General features: G+C 37.9%; 1 protein-coding gene across 1 annotated transcript in view; it reads left to right on the forward strand.

Annotated features, from left to right (window-relative positions):
• LOC116628868 (protein spire homolog 1-like) overlaps nt 1–17545 on the forward strand; it is a 129111-nt gene that overhangs the window by 77242 nt on the left and 34324 nt on the right. Inside the window, exon 3 of the mRNA XM_032399195.1 lies at nt 7733–7966. Coding sequence (XP_032255086.1) covers nt 7733–7966 — 234 coding nt within the window. The remainder of the gene's footprint in view (nt 1–7732; nt 7967–17545) is intronic.

The following is a 17545-nucleotide window of genomic DNA, read 5'->3' on the forward strand; positions in this document are numbered from 1 at the left end:
TTTTATGCTGTAATTCCTGTAAGCTTTATTGAATGTTAGAGTCTCTGGAAGTGTCTGGGCCGGGGTGGGGGGGAGTGGTGCCAATGTGACAGGACATGAACGATGGTTTTCCAGCTGCCTGGAGACTGGTAATTCAGATGAATATTTTAGATCTGACACTGCTGTTTCCCATGGGTTTTCTTAACATTTCCAGAGGTTTTAGCAAGTGAGTTTCTAAAATGAGTATAAGTAAGTATATATCTAGGCAAGCTGGTATGTCTAGGTACAGTTATGCTTTGATTATTGCTCTGGTGGTCACCCCTATTCCATAGCTCAAGACTATCTGAAGAACTGGGTATATGTTTTAGCAAAAGATTAGAATTTTCTTTCTTCAGTCCATGGAGGTAGTGAGTCACCTGGTGTACATGTCAGTCTAATAATGCCCAGCCTTATTATGCTGTATTCCCAAGAGGTTTGATTAAATATGGAACTACTTTATGGTTCAGATTTAAATCAGGAAAGGTGAATAGATTTAGGATGTTTAAACCAGGTTAGACTTAGTTTATCCTTGAGCTAAGAGAAGACCCTCTAGAAACTTTCAGAGGCTATACAGGGCTGGATCACCACTATAGTGGTCTGTTGGAATGAGAAAGATTGAAGTGACAGATATATTTGCCTATGTCCATAAATTCCATATCCAACTTTAAACCATACAAGTCTGAGTGGAAAGAATTTATATTTTGGTTCATTCATTCATTAAGTCTTTGCTATTTATAAAATAATGTAGAGACAAAGATGAATTATAGAGGGTTTTGCCTGCAAGGAGCTTAATCTTTTTGCGGAATTAAGATATGTACATAATTAACTATAATCCAAGTTAAAAAGTGAAGTGACCACATAAAAAGGTACAAGTTAATGTCATGGTGATTTTGAAGGGAAAAAATGATTGTTTTCCTCAAGGAAGAATAGTGGGTAGAGACTGTAATGTGATGTAACAGCTGACAGCTGTTAATCAGGGTCAGCAAGTCATTATGGAAGAGATTCCTTTGAGCAGGGAGATGGAAAAATGAATAGGATTTGGACATAGAAAAGTAGAGGAGAAAGTCCATGTAGAAAGTAGGAACAATACTGAATAATATCAGAGAGACAAAGTAAAGAGCAAATAAAGGAAAGAGTAAGGAATCAGTACAGTTGAACGACAGTGTGCATGAGTGACAATAAAAGAAAACTAGGTTGAAAAGGTAAATTATAGTAAGATGAGAAAAAAGATCAGAACGTTAGAATGTATTTTTGTCATTTAAGACCTACTCTCCCGCTCTGGGAATGTCTGTCTAGACACACCTTTTACCATAAAACTGTGAGAAACAAATTTATGAGGGGCCCTGGCATCCTTGGAGAGCTCTGTGATCATTCTTCATAGGTTAGACTTTACAGAAGGGGCACTGCAGTCACTGAATTGAGGAACCTAAATGCTGATCCTGGAGTGCAGAGGCCAAGTGGCGGTACTCAGTGACCACAAGCAGGGTTGATCTGGTTATCATAATGAATTATAGAGTCAAAGCAGCAATCAGAATAGTCTGATGCCCAGAAACCTATGGCATTGGCTACTTGATCATGGTGTTCCTAGAAGTAAAATAGATAGGAAGCCCACTGATTTCTTACTTGACCTGTATAAGCAGAAAAAGTTCTAGGTTAAGTGAACAAGAGTCTAACTTGAATCATAAAAACACAGTCATGACACCCCTCAGTCAATTCCCAGGCTTGAGTCATTTGCAGACCCAGAACCTGTTGTATGAAGGAGAGGCCATGTGTCCTGCTGAGGAAGGACCCCTCTACACTGCCAAAAATTTGCATTGTTAATTTTTCTTCCAGCCATCCCCGAAGGGGATGCACTGCCCTGGGGAAAGGAATTAATCAGATTATTTGGGAACTACTGGATATTGGCTCTGAACTGATACTGATTCTAGTAGACCCAAAACGTCATTGTGGTCTACCAGCTTACGGAGGTCAGATGATCTATGGGGTTGTAGTTCAGGTCCATTTCACAGAGGGGCCAGTGCATTTGTCAACCCATCCTGAATCTAGTTATTCTCCAATTCTGGAATGCATCATCGGAACAGACATACTCAGCAGTTGGCAGAATCCCCAAATTCATTCCCTGACCAATGAGGTAAAGCTGTTTTGGTGGGGAACACCAAGTAGAAGCTACTAGAACTGCCTCTACCTAGGACAGTAGTACACCAAAATCAATAGCACATTTTGGGGGGGGCGTGTTCCAGAGACTAGTGCCACCATCAAGGACTTGAAAGATGCAGGAGTGGTGATTCCCACATTTGTAATCAGCCTGCCTATTTGGCCTGTGCAGAGGACAAATGGATCATGGAGAATGACACTGTGTTATCGTAAGCTTAACCAGATGGTGGCTTCAGTTCCAGCTGCTATACCAGATGTGGCTTCATTGCTTGAGTAAATTAACACATCCCCGGTACCTAGTACGCAGCTGTTATCTGTCCAATGCTTTTTCTTTGTCAATAAGACCACCAGAAGCAGTTTGCTTTCATCTGGCAAGGCCAGCAGTACACCTTCACTGTCCTACCTCAGGGGAGTATCAGCTTTCCAGACCTCTGTCATAATTTAGTTCACAGGGATCTTGATTGCCTTTCTCTTCTCTAAGATACCATACTTGTCCATTACATTGATGACATTATGCTGGTTGGACCTAGTGAGTGAGAAGTAGCAACTACTCTAAATTTATTGGTAAGACATTTGTGTGTTAGAAGGTAGGAAATAAATCTGATAAAAATTCAGGGGACTTTCACCTCAGTGAAATTTCTAGGGGTCCAGTGGTGTGGTTCATATGGAGATATCCTTTCTAAGGTGAAGGATAAGTTGTTGCATCAGTCCCCACCCCCGACCCCACAACCAAAAAAGAGGCACAATGACTAGTAGCTTCTTTATATTTTGGAGGCAACATATTCCTGCAAATATATTGTATTACTCTGGCCCATACCGAATGACCCAGAAAGTTGCTAGTTTTGAGGAAGACCCAGAACAAGAGAAGGCTCTGCAACAAGTCCAAGTTGCTGTGCAAGCTGCTCTGTCTCGTGGGCCATGTGATCCAGCAAATCCAATGGTGCTTAAATTGGCAGTGGATAGAGATACTGTTTGGAGCTTTTGGCAGGCACCAATAGGCAAATCACAGTGCAGGCCCTTAGGATTTTGGAGCAAAGCCCTACCATCCTTTGTGGATAATTATTCTCCTTTTGAGAAGTAGCTCCTGGCCTGCTACTGGGCCATAGTACAGACTGAACACCATGTGACTTGAGTTGCCCTTCATGAACTGGGTATTATCTGACCCTTCAAGCCATGAAGTTGGGTGAGTATAGCAGCACTGCGTCATCATTTGGAATGGTATATATGAGATTGGATGCAAGTAGGCCCTGAAAGTACTGCCCAAATGCACTTCTGCTATACTCCCTTTTCTTTCCTAGTCTATACCTATTTTCCTTGTGGGGAGTTCTACAATCAGTTGACAGAAGAAGAGAAGACTTGGGCCTGGTTTACAGATGGTTCTGCATAAGATGCAAGTGTCACCTGAAAGTGGAGAGCTGCAAGGTGTAGCCCCTTTCAGGGATGTCCCTGAAGGAGAGTGCTGAAGGGAAATCCTCCCAGTGGGCAAAACTTTGAAAAGTACACCTGGTTGTGCACTTTGCTTGGAGGGAATATGATTGGCATATTGGTGACAAGAAAATCTGGGGAAGAGATATGTGGATAGACTTCTCTGGGCAAAAAAAAAAAAAGTGGGGGCGCCTGGGTGGCTCAGTCGTTAAGCGTCTGCCTTCGGCTCAGGTCATGATCCCAGGGTCCTGGGATCGAGCCCCGCATCGGGCTCCCTGCTCCGCGGGAAGCCTGCTTCTCCCTCTCCCACTCCCCCTGCTTGTGTTCCCTCTCTCGCTGTGTCTCTCTCTGTCAAATAAAAAAATAAAATCTTTTAAAAAAAAAAAAAAAAAAAAAGTGAAGCTATTTGTGTCTCATGTGAATGCTCACCAAAGAGTGACCTCAGTAGAGAAGGATTTTAATATTCAAGTGGATGACATGACAAGTTCTGTGGACACCAGTCAGCCTCCTTTCCCAGCTACCCTGTCATCACACAGTGGGCTTGTGAACATGGCTACAATGGCAGGGATGGAGATTTTGCAGGGGCTTATCAACATAGATTTCCATTCACCAAGGTTGACCTAGCTTTAGCCACTGCTGAGGGCCTAACCTGCCATCAAGCAGAGACTAACACTAAGTCCTCAATATGGCACTGTTTCCCTGGCTGATCAGCCAGTTACCTGGTGGCAGGTTGATTACATTGCACTGCTTCCATCATGGAAGGGGCAGCATTTTGTTCTTACTGGAAGAGTTACTTTTGATACGGATTTGCCTTCCCCTCATGCAGTGCTTCTGCCAAAACTACCATCCATGGATTTACAGAATGCCTTATTCACCATCATGGTATTCCACACAGCATTACTTCTGATCAAGGAACTCTATAGGAAATAAAGTGTAGCACTGGGCCAGTGCCCATGGAATTCACTAGTCTTACTATGTTTCCCACTATCCTGAAGCAGCAGACCTGATAGGATAGTAGAACGGACTTTAAGGAGGCTAAGGAGATGTGTATGAGTGCCGAATTCACAAGGGGTAAACTTGTGATGGTTAATTTTATGTGTCATCTTTTGTTAATTTTTGAGTGTAGTTGACACACAATGTTACATTAGTTTCAGGTGTACAGCATAGTGATTCCGCAAGTATATACATTATGCTATGCTCACCACAACACTATTACAATATCATTGACTATATTCCTTATACTGTGCCTTTTTAAAAAAAGATGTTATTTATTTATTTCAGAGAGAGCATGAGTTGGGGGGGCAGAGGGAGAGAGAGAAACAGACTCCCCACTGAGCAGGGAGCCTGACACAGGGCTCGATCCCAGGACCCTGGGATCATGACCTGAGTGGAAGGCAAACGCTTCACCTACTGAGCCATCCAGGCACCCCTATGGTGTGCCTTTTATGTGACTTATTCATTCTATAACTGGAAACCTTTATCTCCCATTCACCTTCACCCATTGTACCCATCCCCCAGCCCCCCTCTCCTCTGGCAACCACCAATTTGTTCTCTGTATTTATTTATTTGTTTTGTTTTTTAGATTGCACATATATGTGCACTCATATAGTATTTGTCTTTCCCAGTCTGATTTATTTCACTTAGCTTAATACCCTCTAGGTCCATCCATGTTGTTGCAATGGCAAGATCTTATCCTTTTTTATGACTGCGTAATATTCGTGTGTGTGTGTGTGTCACATCTTCCTTATCTATTTGTCTATCAGTGGACTTATGTTGCTTCCACATCTTGGCTATTGTACATAACTGCAATAAACATAGGAGTACATATATCCTTTTGAATTAGTGTTTTTGTTTTCTTTGGGTCAGTATGCAATAGTGGAATAACTGGATTGTATGGTAATTCTATTTTTAATTTTTTGATGAAACTCCATACACTTTTCCACAGTGGGTGTACCGATTTACATTCTACGAACAGTGCATGAGGGCTCCTTTTTCTCTGTATCCTTGCCAACACTTTTGATTTCTTGTCTTTTTTATTTTAGACATTCTGACAGTTGTGAGGTGATATCTCATTGTGGGTTTGATTTGCATTTCCCTGATGATTAGTGATATTGAACATTTTTTTCATGTATCTGTTGGCCATCTGTATGTTTTGGAAAATGTCTATTCAGGTTCTTTGCCTGTTTTTTGATGTGGAGTTGTAGAAGTTCTTTATATATTTTGGATATTAACCCTTTACCGGATATCCCATTTGCAAATATCTAATATCTAAAGTAGGTTGTCTTTTTGCTTTGTTGATTATTTCCTTCACAATGCAAAAGCTTTTTATTTTGATGTGGTCCTGATTATTTTTTCTTTTGTTTCCTTTCAACTTTGAAAATAGGGATTACAGTTCCAAGTCAGACTATACAAATCAATGAAAATATTCTGTATTTTCAGTGAGAAATAGTAAAAAACCAGTACTGTTTAAAAATCAGAAGTTGAATTTTTAAGTCTTATATTCGTTTTGAAACTTGTGTTGAGAAAATATTATTTCACTTGATATGGTAGATTTCAGATTTTGTGGAGATTTTCTGAGTGATCGCCCTGAATGCTTTTAAGGACTGTAGCGTATGTGATGACAATAACTCTGTTGTGTTTAACTTGTCTTTAAAACTTCTGACTTTTCCTTTTCTTTGATACCACCTAGACAACTTTTTAAAAAAGACAGCATTGATAATGGCTACAAGTGGGATAAAGAAAAGGATAGATCTGTTTGTTTGTTTGTTTGGGGGGGGGTAGCTGAATAAGCATTGGAAAAAAGAGACCTAGGGGCAGGAAAGAGAGGGAGAGAACATTTCCTCTCTACCTATTGTAAGTCAGATACTATACTAGGTACTTCCATTCATGTGAATGCCATTTCGTCTTAAAATCTCATGAGATATAGATAATCATTGACACTCATTTTACAGATAAGAAAAATCATGACTAAAATAAATAATTTGCCCTGAGTCAAATGGTTAGTGGTAAAAGTCAGGATTTAATCCTAAATGATTAATGGTAAAGTCAGCATTTATTATTTCTTTAAAAGATTTTATTTATCTATTTATTAGAGAGAGAGATAGCCAGGGGGGTGGCAAGAGAGCAAAGGCTGGGGGGCAGGGAGGGGCAAAGGAAGAGGGAGCAGGCTCCCGGGGATCCCGACCTGAGCTGAAGGCAGACACTTAACTGACTGAGCCACGCAGGCACCCCAAAAGTCAGCATTTAATCCTAAATCTTTGGCTTCGTTGCCTGTGTTCTTCCCCACAAAATAGCTTAGGTGAAATGAGCCATTAACATTGCAAAATAAAACAGAAGGGCTGTTTATATGTGATTTTTCTGAGCAGAAAAGAAAGGCTATGTTGAGGAATAAAATAGAATTCCCTATATTGGCAAAAGTCTGGAGCATTTGTGAGGGTGATATTAGACAGTGATATATACCTGGTGTTCCTAAATCAGGTTCATATTTCACGAGGTACTATTGGTGGAGTTGTGGGGGTAGGGAGGATTATCTGTGCACCACATTGAAATCAGAGTTTGAAAAAGTCTTTCATTTGTTTGCATCACATGAGAGATGTTTCCAATAATTAAATGGAACTCAGTGAGCAGTGTGTATCTATATATAAGTAGATTTTGTTGTTGTTGTTGGTTAAGCTTAAGTTAGCTGCTACTAGTAACTGAGTTTTCAGTCTCTCAGATCCCTGGTATTTCTTTGAAATCGACTTTGATAAACACCAGTGTAAGAGTTCTTTGATAGCTCTATCTGATCTCAGAAATATCTTTTGGAAATTTGGAAAATTAACCTGGTTAGTATTTTATATGAATGGATAATACAGATTTTAGTATATAGTATAAATCTAAGAAAACAAAAAGAGTTCATGTATTGTTATATACTGGATTGAAGAAATCACACAAAAATTTCCACCTGGGATTTTTTTTTTTTTTTAATGCAAAGGTGAGACTTTTAAATATCTCCTCAAATCTAATTTGTCACCTGTTTCTGAAATGGAATAGATTAAACCTAGCTTAAGTGTCATACTAAATATTTTATGCCTTACATTTAGTTCTGTAAAGCTGTTTAGTCATCTCCATTAATCACTTTCTTTAATGTCCCTAGGTTATTGAATCTCTGGGAATTGTTATTTATAAAGCACTGGACTATGGTCTGAAGGAGAATGAAGAAAGGGAGTTAAGCCCCCCCTTGGAGCAGCTCATTGATCACATGGCCAATACGGTGGAAGCTGATGGCAGCAACGATGAAGGCTATGAGGCTGCAGATGAAGGCCTGGAAGATGAAGAAGATGAAAAGAGAAAAGTCTCAGCCATCCAGTCATATAGAGATGTCATGAAGGTAAAGAGGCAATTGACATAGTACTTGTTTCTTTGTTTTTTGGTGTTTTTTTAAGATTTTATTTATTTATTTTGACGGTGAGAGAGGGAACACAAGCAGAGGGAGTGGGAGAGGAAGAAGCAGGCTTCCTGCTGAGCAGGGAGCCCGATGTGGGGCTCAATCCCAGGACTCTGGGATCATGACCTGAGCTGAAGGCAGATGCTTAATCGACTGAGCCACCCAGGCACCGCAGTACTTGTTTTTTTTAAGAGTTGTTATTTTACTTTAGACTTTTTTTTTAATTTTTAATTTTATTTTATTATGTTATGTTAATCAGCATACATTACATCATTAGTTTTTGATGTAGTGTTCACTTTAGACTTTTAACTGTAGAGAACAAACTGGTGGTTACCGGAGGGAAGGGGGGTGGGGGGGTGAAAATAGGTGATGGAATTGAGGAGTGCAGGTGTTGTGATGAGCACCAGGTGTTGTATGGAAGAGTTGAATCACTAAATTGTACACCTGAAACTAATAATACACTGTATGTTAACTAAGTGGAATTTAAATAAAAACTTTTAAAAAAAGCATATGGGAAAAAGTAAGTTACAAACTGAAAAAAAAAGCAAATGGGAATTCAGCATTTGATAATAGTTCATAGATAGATCTTCAGCTATTAGTGAAAGGAATAAGGAACTAAAATATTCCTGGTTTTGTGATTTGTTCATAACCTCAACATAGCCATTTGTGATTGAATTATAACTCTCAAAAAACCACTTTTAGATATCATATACTCCTTAATATTACATATTCTACACCAGCTTAACTGAGCATGATGTCTTCAGTTGACTTCTGCATTTTCCTTTTTATGGAGTAAATAACAACTATGATCCACTAATTTATATGAAGATTCTGCATCTGAAATATCACAGCTGATTGTCTTAGCTTGTTTTCTTGACCTACTTAGTGAAATTTATATGTAATAAAACAAGTTTTATAGCTTGAATTGAAATTTTCTCCTTAAACTTTCTGTGTACTTGAAGGACATAATGCTAAATGCACAGAGATTAAAATTAAGATTTGTCACCTTAGTCTTAAAAGAGCATTCTATTTAGAGTTATTTACATATGGTGTTTACTAGATTTTGTAAGCAGTATTGGTTGTATATCACTTATTTTCCAACTTTTTAAAAAGCATCCCAGAGACAGGAATAGAGAGGAACCTTGAAGACAGTATTTTCAGGTGTACTACAGCATACCCTGCATCTTGTCCCTTCTTAGATAATAAATTTCCTGAGAACTCTAGAACAGGACTCTACAGTTATGATGCTTATGAAATTCAGATACATTCTTCAGCTCTTTTAATACTTGCAGTACTTTCATTTTAAATCAACAGTGTATGCAGGTAAAATCCTCATGTATGTACAAATTGGAATTTCACACATTTAATTCATTTTATATTTTCTAGATGTTAAAGAATATTTTGAAATATATATATATTTAAGGCAAGATAAAACTTTCTGCAGCCCACAAATGACTTACTTGTTTCATTGTAGACCAATGATAACGATAAAAAGTGAAAAGTAAAAGATTTTCCATTAAGACATAAACCTACTTATGTCTTTTTTTTTTTTTTTAAGATTTTATTTACTTGACAGAGAGAGACATAGCGAGAGAGGGAACACAAGCAGGGGGAGTGGGAGAGGGAGAAGCAGGCTTCCTGACGAGCAGGGAGCCCGATGTGGGGCTCGATCCCAGGACCCTGGGATCATGACCTGAGCCAAAGGCAGACGCTTAACGACTGAGCCACCCAGGCGCCCCCCTACTTATGTCTTTAAAAAGTTTTTTGGTAGGGGGTATGTAGGGGGCAGTGAACAGGGAGTGGTGAATAAAGAGGAGAATACCCTCCTGACCAGTAGAATGATAGATGTCATAGCCAGATTGCTCTCTTATACTACAGATTTAGAAGATGAGGGCTAGAGATTTATTGGAATCTTACAATTCTTATTCAATGACATTGAATATGTTAACTTATAAAACAAAAATTCTTAGACATTCAGCAATTTGAACTGGTAACTTTCATTTCATTTTATTATTTTTTAATTTGAGCTACTACGTTTGGCCTCCTACCTATCTTACTGCTTTCATAATATGAAAAATAATTAAAAGGGTGTTTACATATCATAAAACCCATTATTCATGGCCATATAGTGATATATAGAGTTTGTGGTTTGATTAGTGGGTTGAAATCTTCAGTTAGTAAACTGACTTCTTGTTGGAAGAGAAGACAAGAATTAACTGAAGGAATATAGCTGCTTTCTCCTTGTTTGAAGTGGAAATATGAAACTACATCTGAATAATATAAATAATAGAATACTTAGGAACTTGGAGATAGCTTGTTTTTATGTCTTAGTGAACAAGAACTCTTTAGTGTGTAATTTCTCCCCTGAATAGTCATTCTTAGTCTACTAGTATTTTAATTTATGTTTTAACATGATATTATTTGAAAAGTGCTCTCACATTTGTTGTTCTCGGAGCCTTACGATAACACTGTGAGGTAAATTGGGAAGGCATTTTTATACCCATTTTACACATGGAAGAACTAAGGCTCAGAGAGCCTTCTCCAACTTCACAGGACGGAGTAAGGGAGAAGAAGAAGGGTACATGGTGGTTAAATTCAGAGGCTTATACTCTGGTAGGCCTGGTTTTGCCATTTTTGTACCAACTGTTGTTGCCCTGGATTATTTAATCCTATGATCCTTATTCTTTTGTAAAGTGAGAACAATATCTGCCTGATTGAATTTTTGCATATAAAATTAGATGACATAATCAATATAAAGTATCTAATATAGTTCTTGTTATGAATAAAAACTTAATAGCACTTACTATATGCCAGGCATTTTTCTAGGTGCTAGGGACATACTACCAAACAACATACAAATGGTCCCTACCTTTACAGCTTTTAATTGAAATGGAGAAAAACAGAATATAAACAAATAAAGCATAAACACATACATATAATGTTTTATGACTCATTTCAGGGCTTTTTGCCATTGCATATAAATCAGAATGAATTGTAGTCACAAATTTATGTCAGAGATAGAAACGTTCTTCTCTTAAATTAAAAATATAACACCTAAAACATTTTCCTTTAAGTATTTTTTTGAGAAACATATATAACCAAGTTTTGAGAAACATATATAACCAAGTACTTAATACTTCCAAGAAGCATTAAGGAAAGATCATTTTTAAAAATTATTTTCTTGGGGTGCCTGGGTGGCTCAGTTGGTTAAGTGTCCAACTCTTGATTTTGGCTCAAGTCACAATCTCAGGGTCATGAGATTGAGCACCCCCCCCCCCCAGTCTGGCTCAGCGCCCTCAGGGAGAGTCTGCTTGAGATTCTCTCTCTTCTTCTGCCCCTCCCCACTGTGCGTGAGCTCTTGGTTTCTCACCTTTTCTCTCTCAAATAATAAATAAATAACTCTTTTTTAAAAAATTACTTTTTTATCTGTAAATACATTCTGGAAACTATTCATTCAATTAACATGAGTCAAAAAGAAAAGATTGTAGATGGGAAGGAAAAAGTGGTGATGATGGAGTGCGAAGTGTGCAGGAGTGGAAGATCAAAGAGACAGGGTTAGGGATGATGAAAGAGTAAGACTTGAAATGGATAGAAAGGACAAGTTAAAAAAGTGTAGAATCTAGAAAAAGTGTCTGAGAAATGACTGAAATTAATGAGAATAGTATATGAACAAAGTTCTTCATTTGGAAATGAATGTAAAGTTCTCAGTTTATTTACACACTCATTTACCTTTTGAAATACTCATTAAGCATTTAGTGTACCTTCTTTGTGCAGACTGCTCTATCAGCACTTAGGTTGCTGAGATTAACTAGGATTAAGTGAACCCCTGTGAATTAAGTATTACAGACCAGGTGTGTAGGAACATACTAGCCCATACACTACTCTTGTGCAAATTAGCGATTAGCAATAGACATTCCTGCTTCAAGATACTTTACTTCCATCTGTAAGAAAATTGTTATAATAAATAGAAATTTGCAATGTCTGTTTTATAGAGGATGTCCTTCTAGATATAATACCCTCATGAACATTCTGAACATACCAAAGTGGTGGTCCAAAACGTACATGAGACGCTCAGGGAGCACAGAGAGAAGCAATGAACTCAGCCTGGTGGATTCTGGTGCTCTTATACAATCCAGTCCCCCTAATAATTGGGGAAGGCATATAAAGCAATACCATATGCAACTCTTTTGCAAGCAAGAATTTACTTTTGTTGATATCTGAAATTAATGGTAAAGTTTTTCACTTAATAATTGATAGCTGCAGTGTAAATTTTCATAGCCCTTATATAAAATAATTTGACAGTATATTAAAATGTTTGAAACTGTTCACAATGTATAATAGCAAAGGCTAGGAACATCCTAGATGTTCATTAATAGGGGAGTCTCTAAGTATCACTCCCCGCTAAAACAATCCCAGGATTCCTTAGAGAAATGGCTAATTCCAGATCTAGGAAGGAAATATATAAAATAGCCTGGAACAACCTATCATACCAGAAAACAGACTACCCAGGGTTACTAAATTGTATAAAAAGGACTCAGAAGCCAACTCAAAGAGGTTCCCGTTGGTCAAAGATGGAAGAATTTGATCATTAGTAAGAATAATAGCTGCGATGGATTAAAAAACACATCAAATATTCTGATTTCCATGAACACATAAATGATAGTAAAACTCTCATTGGTCACCTTTAGAGGCTGTTAGGGAACCAACTTATTTCAAGAATTGGCAGATAAATGGAAAGCATATTCATCCTGCCTTTTCCATACGAACCAGCACCTTAGGGTAACCAATTAGTTTCATACACGTTTCTTTTTATAAAAGTATTCCAGCTAATATGTGAAAATGGAATGATAGGAATTGCAAAATGGTAATATTCTATTTCCAAAGAAAGAATAGCAGTAATCATTGTGTCATCAAAAGAGACCAACAGACTTTATGCGCCTCCTGATGGAAGTTTACAACATCACTTAGGAAGTATTCTTGCCAAATAAGCAAACGAAAAAAAACCCCTATCTTCAATAAGGTCAAGGCTCCAGATCTAACTACCAATTTTCAGGAAATCCAGAGGATACAGAAACATTTTAAATAACACCATAAGGATGCAATCTGCAAAATCCAGATTGTGGGAAACTCTGTAGGACAAATCATATAATTTCTTCAATAAATAAATTCAAGAAAAATGGAGGGGGAGAGAAGAAAAACTTAGATTAAAAGAAACTTGATACATAGCATCCAGTTGCAGCATGTGGACATTATACGGATTCCAGTTAAAAGAAATGAATTGTAAAAATGTGTGTACATATTTGAGGTAATCAGAAAAATTTGGCCTCTTATGTTATACTTGATGATATTAGAAATTACTCATATATTTTTGTAAGATTTGGGGGCACCTGGATGGAGTAGTTGGTTAAGTGTTGGACTCTTGGTTTTGGCTCAGGTCTGATCTCAAGGTCATGAGATGGAGCCCCAGTCCTAAGTGTGGAGTATGCTTGGGTCTCTCTTTCCCTGTGCCCCCTCCCCACTAAAATAAATAAATCTTAAAATATTTTTTTTTATTTTTAAGTAATCTCTACACTGAAGGTGGGGCTGGAACTCACAACCCTGAGATCAAGAGTTGCATACTCCACTGACGAAGCCAGCCAGGCGCTGCAGAAATTACTCATATTTTTAATATGATAATAGTATTGTAGTTATTTTTTAAAGAGCATATGAAACTCAGCTATCTGGGATTTGCTATCCTGGCGGGTAGGGCTGAGCAGGTGAGGAAGTAGATTAAGATTGGCCATAAATGGATCATCATTAAAGTTGGGTGATGGGTACATGCTAATTCATACATGATTCACCTAGTTTTGTTTTGAAGTTTTTTCATATAAAAAATTAAAATATGTAAAAGTGTCCAGAATAATCCTTTGTGATAGTAATACCAATGGTAGAAATTTCTCGGGGCACCTGGGTGGCTCAGTCGTTAAGCGTCTGCCTTCGGCTCAGGTCGTGATCCTGGGGTCCTGGGATCGAGCCCCGCATCGAATTCCCTGCTCGGCGGGGAGTCTGCGTCTCCCTCTCCCACTCCCCCTGCTTGTGTTCCCTCTCTCGCTGTGTCTCTCTCTGTCAAATAAATAAAATCTTTAAAAAAAAAAAAAAAAAGAAATTTCTCACGGAGGTAAGTTTTTAGTAGCACGGCACCCCGATACAAGCGGGTGCAACTGCGCATGTGCACCCCATGTGTGTTTGGGTTGTGGAGTGGCCTTCGGTGGTCTCCTCTGCAAATGGGTTTTGTGGCCTAGTGTCCCCATCCCCGCCACCTGTGATCCCATGCCAGGGCATGGAAGGGGTCGCCACCAAGGTTTCCACCAGCCCACAAGCAACAGCATGGCAGCCAACCCCTCCAATGGCTCTTGCTCGTGGCCACCCATGACTATTACTGGCACCATCTGGGTTCCACTTCCAGTAACAGCTCCAGCAGAAGTGCAGACTATCCTGTGGAAGGCATTCCTCACCACGCAGGTCTCCCCAAGGCCAACCCGGTCACTGGTAGGCAAGCTTCTTTTCCCACAAGTCTACTCTCTTGTTCATGGCTACAGTGTTGGAGTCCCCAGAATCCTTGGAGTCTTCCCAGGCCTCTAGCAGGACAATCACCTGTGATTTAGCTCTGGAAGCCGTGAGGAAGCAGCCTGGTGGCCAGCCTGGCAAAGCCAACACTGGGCTCCAATCCTCAGTGGCCAACACCAGGCTTCAAAAGGCACTAGGCTCATCAGACCCCACCCCTCCCCTCCCTTTAGACTAGGTAGGTTGCAGCAAGCAGAAGCAGTTGGGCTCTTTTATATCAATATAGCAAAACACCAAAAAGGAAGTTGATAGAACCCCACTCTTTTATTATCCAAGCCACAAACTTTCCTGATACCTTGTAACTGTGTACCTTGCACCAAGTGGAAAAAAAACTCCAAGGCAGCCAGTAAAAAGAAAAAAAAAGAAAGAAAAAGAAAATTTTTAAATTGAGATATAATTGACATATTATGTTAGTTATAGATGTACAACTTAATGATTTGGAATATGTATATATTGTGAAATGATTTTCATAAAAAGTCTAGTTAACATCCATCAGCATACATAGTTACACATTTTTTTCCTATGATGAGAACTTTTAAAATTTACTCTTTCAGCAACTTTCAAATGTACAATACAGTATTATTAACTGTGGTCACTATGCTGTATATTACATCCTCAGGACTTATTTTATAACGGTAAGTTTGTGTCTTTTGACTTCCTTCACCCATATTGCCCGCCGCCCCCACACACCCCTACCTCTGCCAACTACCTATCTGTTCTTTGTACAAAAAGATTATTTGTTAAAGTTTTTACTTAAATTCCATTTAGTTAACATACAGTGTAATATTAGTTTCAGGTGTAGAGTATAGTGATTCAACACTTCCATACAATATCTGCTCATAACGACAAGTGCACTCCTTAATCCCCATTATCTATTTTCACCCATTCCCCCACCCACCTCTTCTGGTAACCATCAGTTTGTTCTCCGTAGTTAAGAGTCTGTACAAAGATAACTTTTAAAAGAAGAAAATGTTACATGGATACATTGAAGATGTGTTTTGCAGCATTATTTACACTATTCTAAAATGAAATAAATGGCAAAGAAATGATTACCAACTAGATGGACTGTTATATAGTCTCTAAAATTATAATTCGCTGAGTTATTTAGCAATATGGAAAATTTCTGCTTTAAAATAGAAAAGAGACCATGAAGTTCTGCATATACTGATATATGGATAAAGAATGAAAGAAACTGGTAATTTGAAATAGTATATTAGTGGTGGTGTGATTCAGGGTAAACCATTTACCTTCAGAAATTCCATTCCTCTTATTGTTTACCATTTATATAATAAATAAAAGATTGTAAAATTTTAGTATATTAAGTATGTTATTGGCCATGAGTAGTCTTACAAGTTATGCTTTCAGTGTTAATTCATAATTTAAAACAAAATGTGGCATGTTTCTGCAAATATAAGCATAAAGTTTACACACTAAGCCCTGCTTATAAAAAGCTAGCAGGTTTTTGGTTTGCCGTGTAATGTCAGAATTTGCATACAATTTTGAAAACTCCTCGGGAAAAGTTTAAGAAAAGAATAGTACTGTAGAATGTGATTTAAAATAGAAACAAGATTTATGTATTTAATTTTATTATGCCAAACTAGATTAGCCCAGTGCAGAGTTTGTCTTCATTTTAAAAATGTACATGTGTTACAAATAGCTGATACAGGGTGCTTGGGTGGCACAGTTGGTTAAGAAACTGACTCTTGGTTTCAGCTCAGGTCATGATCTCAGGGTCATGAGATGGAGCCCCAAGTTGGGCTCTGTGCTCAGGGGGGAATCTGCTAAAGTTTCTCTCTCCCTCTGACCCTCCCTGCACTTACTCTGCTCACATTCTCTCTCACTCTCTCAAATAAATAAATTTCTTTAAAAAAACCAAATAGCTGATACAGGATCAATCTATTATTTTCATTTATGTATGAAGGTGGCATAGGTTTAATGGAGCATATACAAGTGAAGGCAAAATGTTTGTTTGAGCTTGTCATTACTGAATTAAGATCCTGCGAACATAGGTTAGTTGGGTGAACAGTGTTCATCAGTCAAATTAGAAAGACTCCAAAGAAGGAAACTGCAATTCTCTGTACTTCAGAATGTTGTGTTCTTTAAGTTTTGAAATTTGCTGGGAACATACTAATTTGTTTTTTCTGATTTAGGCAAAAATTTAGTAACTTATCCTAACTATATGATGCTAAATTTAGTGAAGATGTTTTTTATACAGTTTTTTCTTTGTTTAGTTGTTGATTTCTTATGATAAATATATGATTACATTCATTAGGCAAAACATTTTCGTTATAGTTTAAAATGATATTTTACTTAGGTTTTGCAAATAAAATTCTAAGCTTTGTGAACTGAACATTTTTAAAAACATTTGAATTTCAACAGTCGACAATAAATTATGAGGAAATCCTGTAGCCTAGTATTATCAACAGAGGACTGTAATGTGATAAATTCTAAACATTTGAGAAGATACCATTTTGATTATGCCATTTTCTTTTCTGGGATGATTGAGTTTATAAACATTGCAATTAAATGTGTCTAAGCAAAGGGTGATGGATTGCTAAATGCTTTGGAATATAGAATTTAAGCAAAAACTCTATTCTCAGTTAATTGTGCCAAAGTTTTAAGAACTTGATGGTCTGTATAGTATTTTGATACTAATTAGGGTAAAAAAAATCAGTGGATAATATATAGAATTTCTGAGTTACTGGCATACATCTTTGATGTGATATCAAATAAAATTTTTTCAGAGCACCTGGGTGGCTCAGTCAGTTAAGCGTCCAACTCTTGATCTCAGCTCAGGTCTTGATCTCAGGGTTGTGAGTTCAAGCTCCAAGCTGGGTGTGGAGCCTACTTAAAAAATAAATAAAATTTTTTCTCCTAGTTGCTGCATTCAAAAATATAGATGCTAACTTACTTGACAAA

This window comes from Phoca vitulina, unplaced genomic scaffold, assembly GCF_004348235.1.
Source record: "Phoca vitulina isolate PV1807 unplaced genomic scaffold, GSC_HSeal_1.0 scaffold139, whole genome shotgun sequence".
In the NCBI taxonomy this organism is placed as follows: Eukaryota; Metazoa; Chordata; class Mammalia; order Carnivora; family Phocidae; genus Phoca; species Phoca vitulina.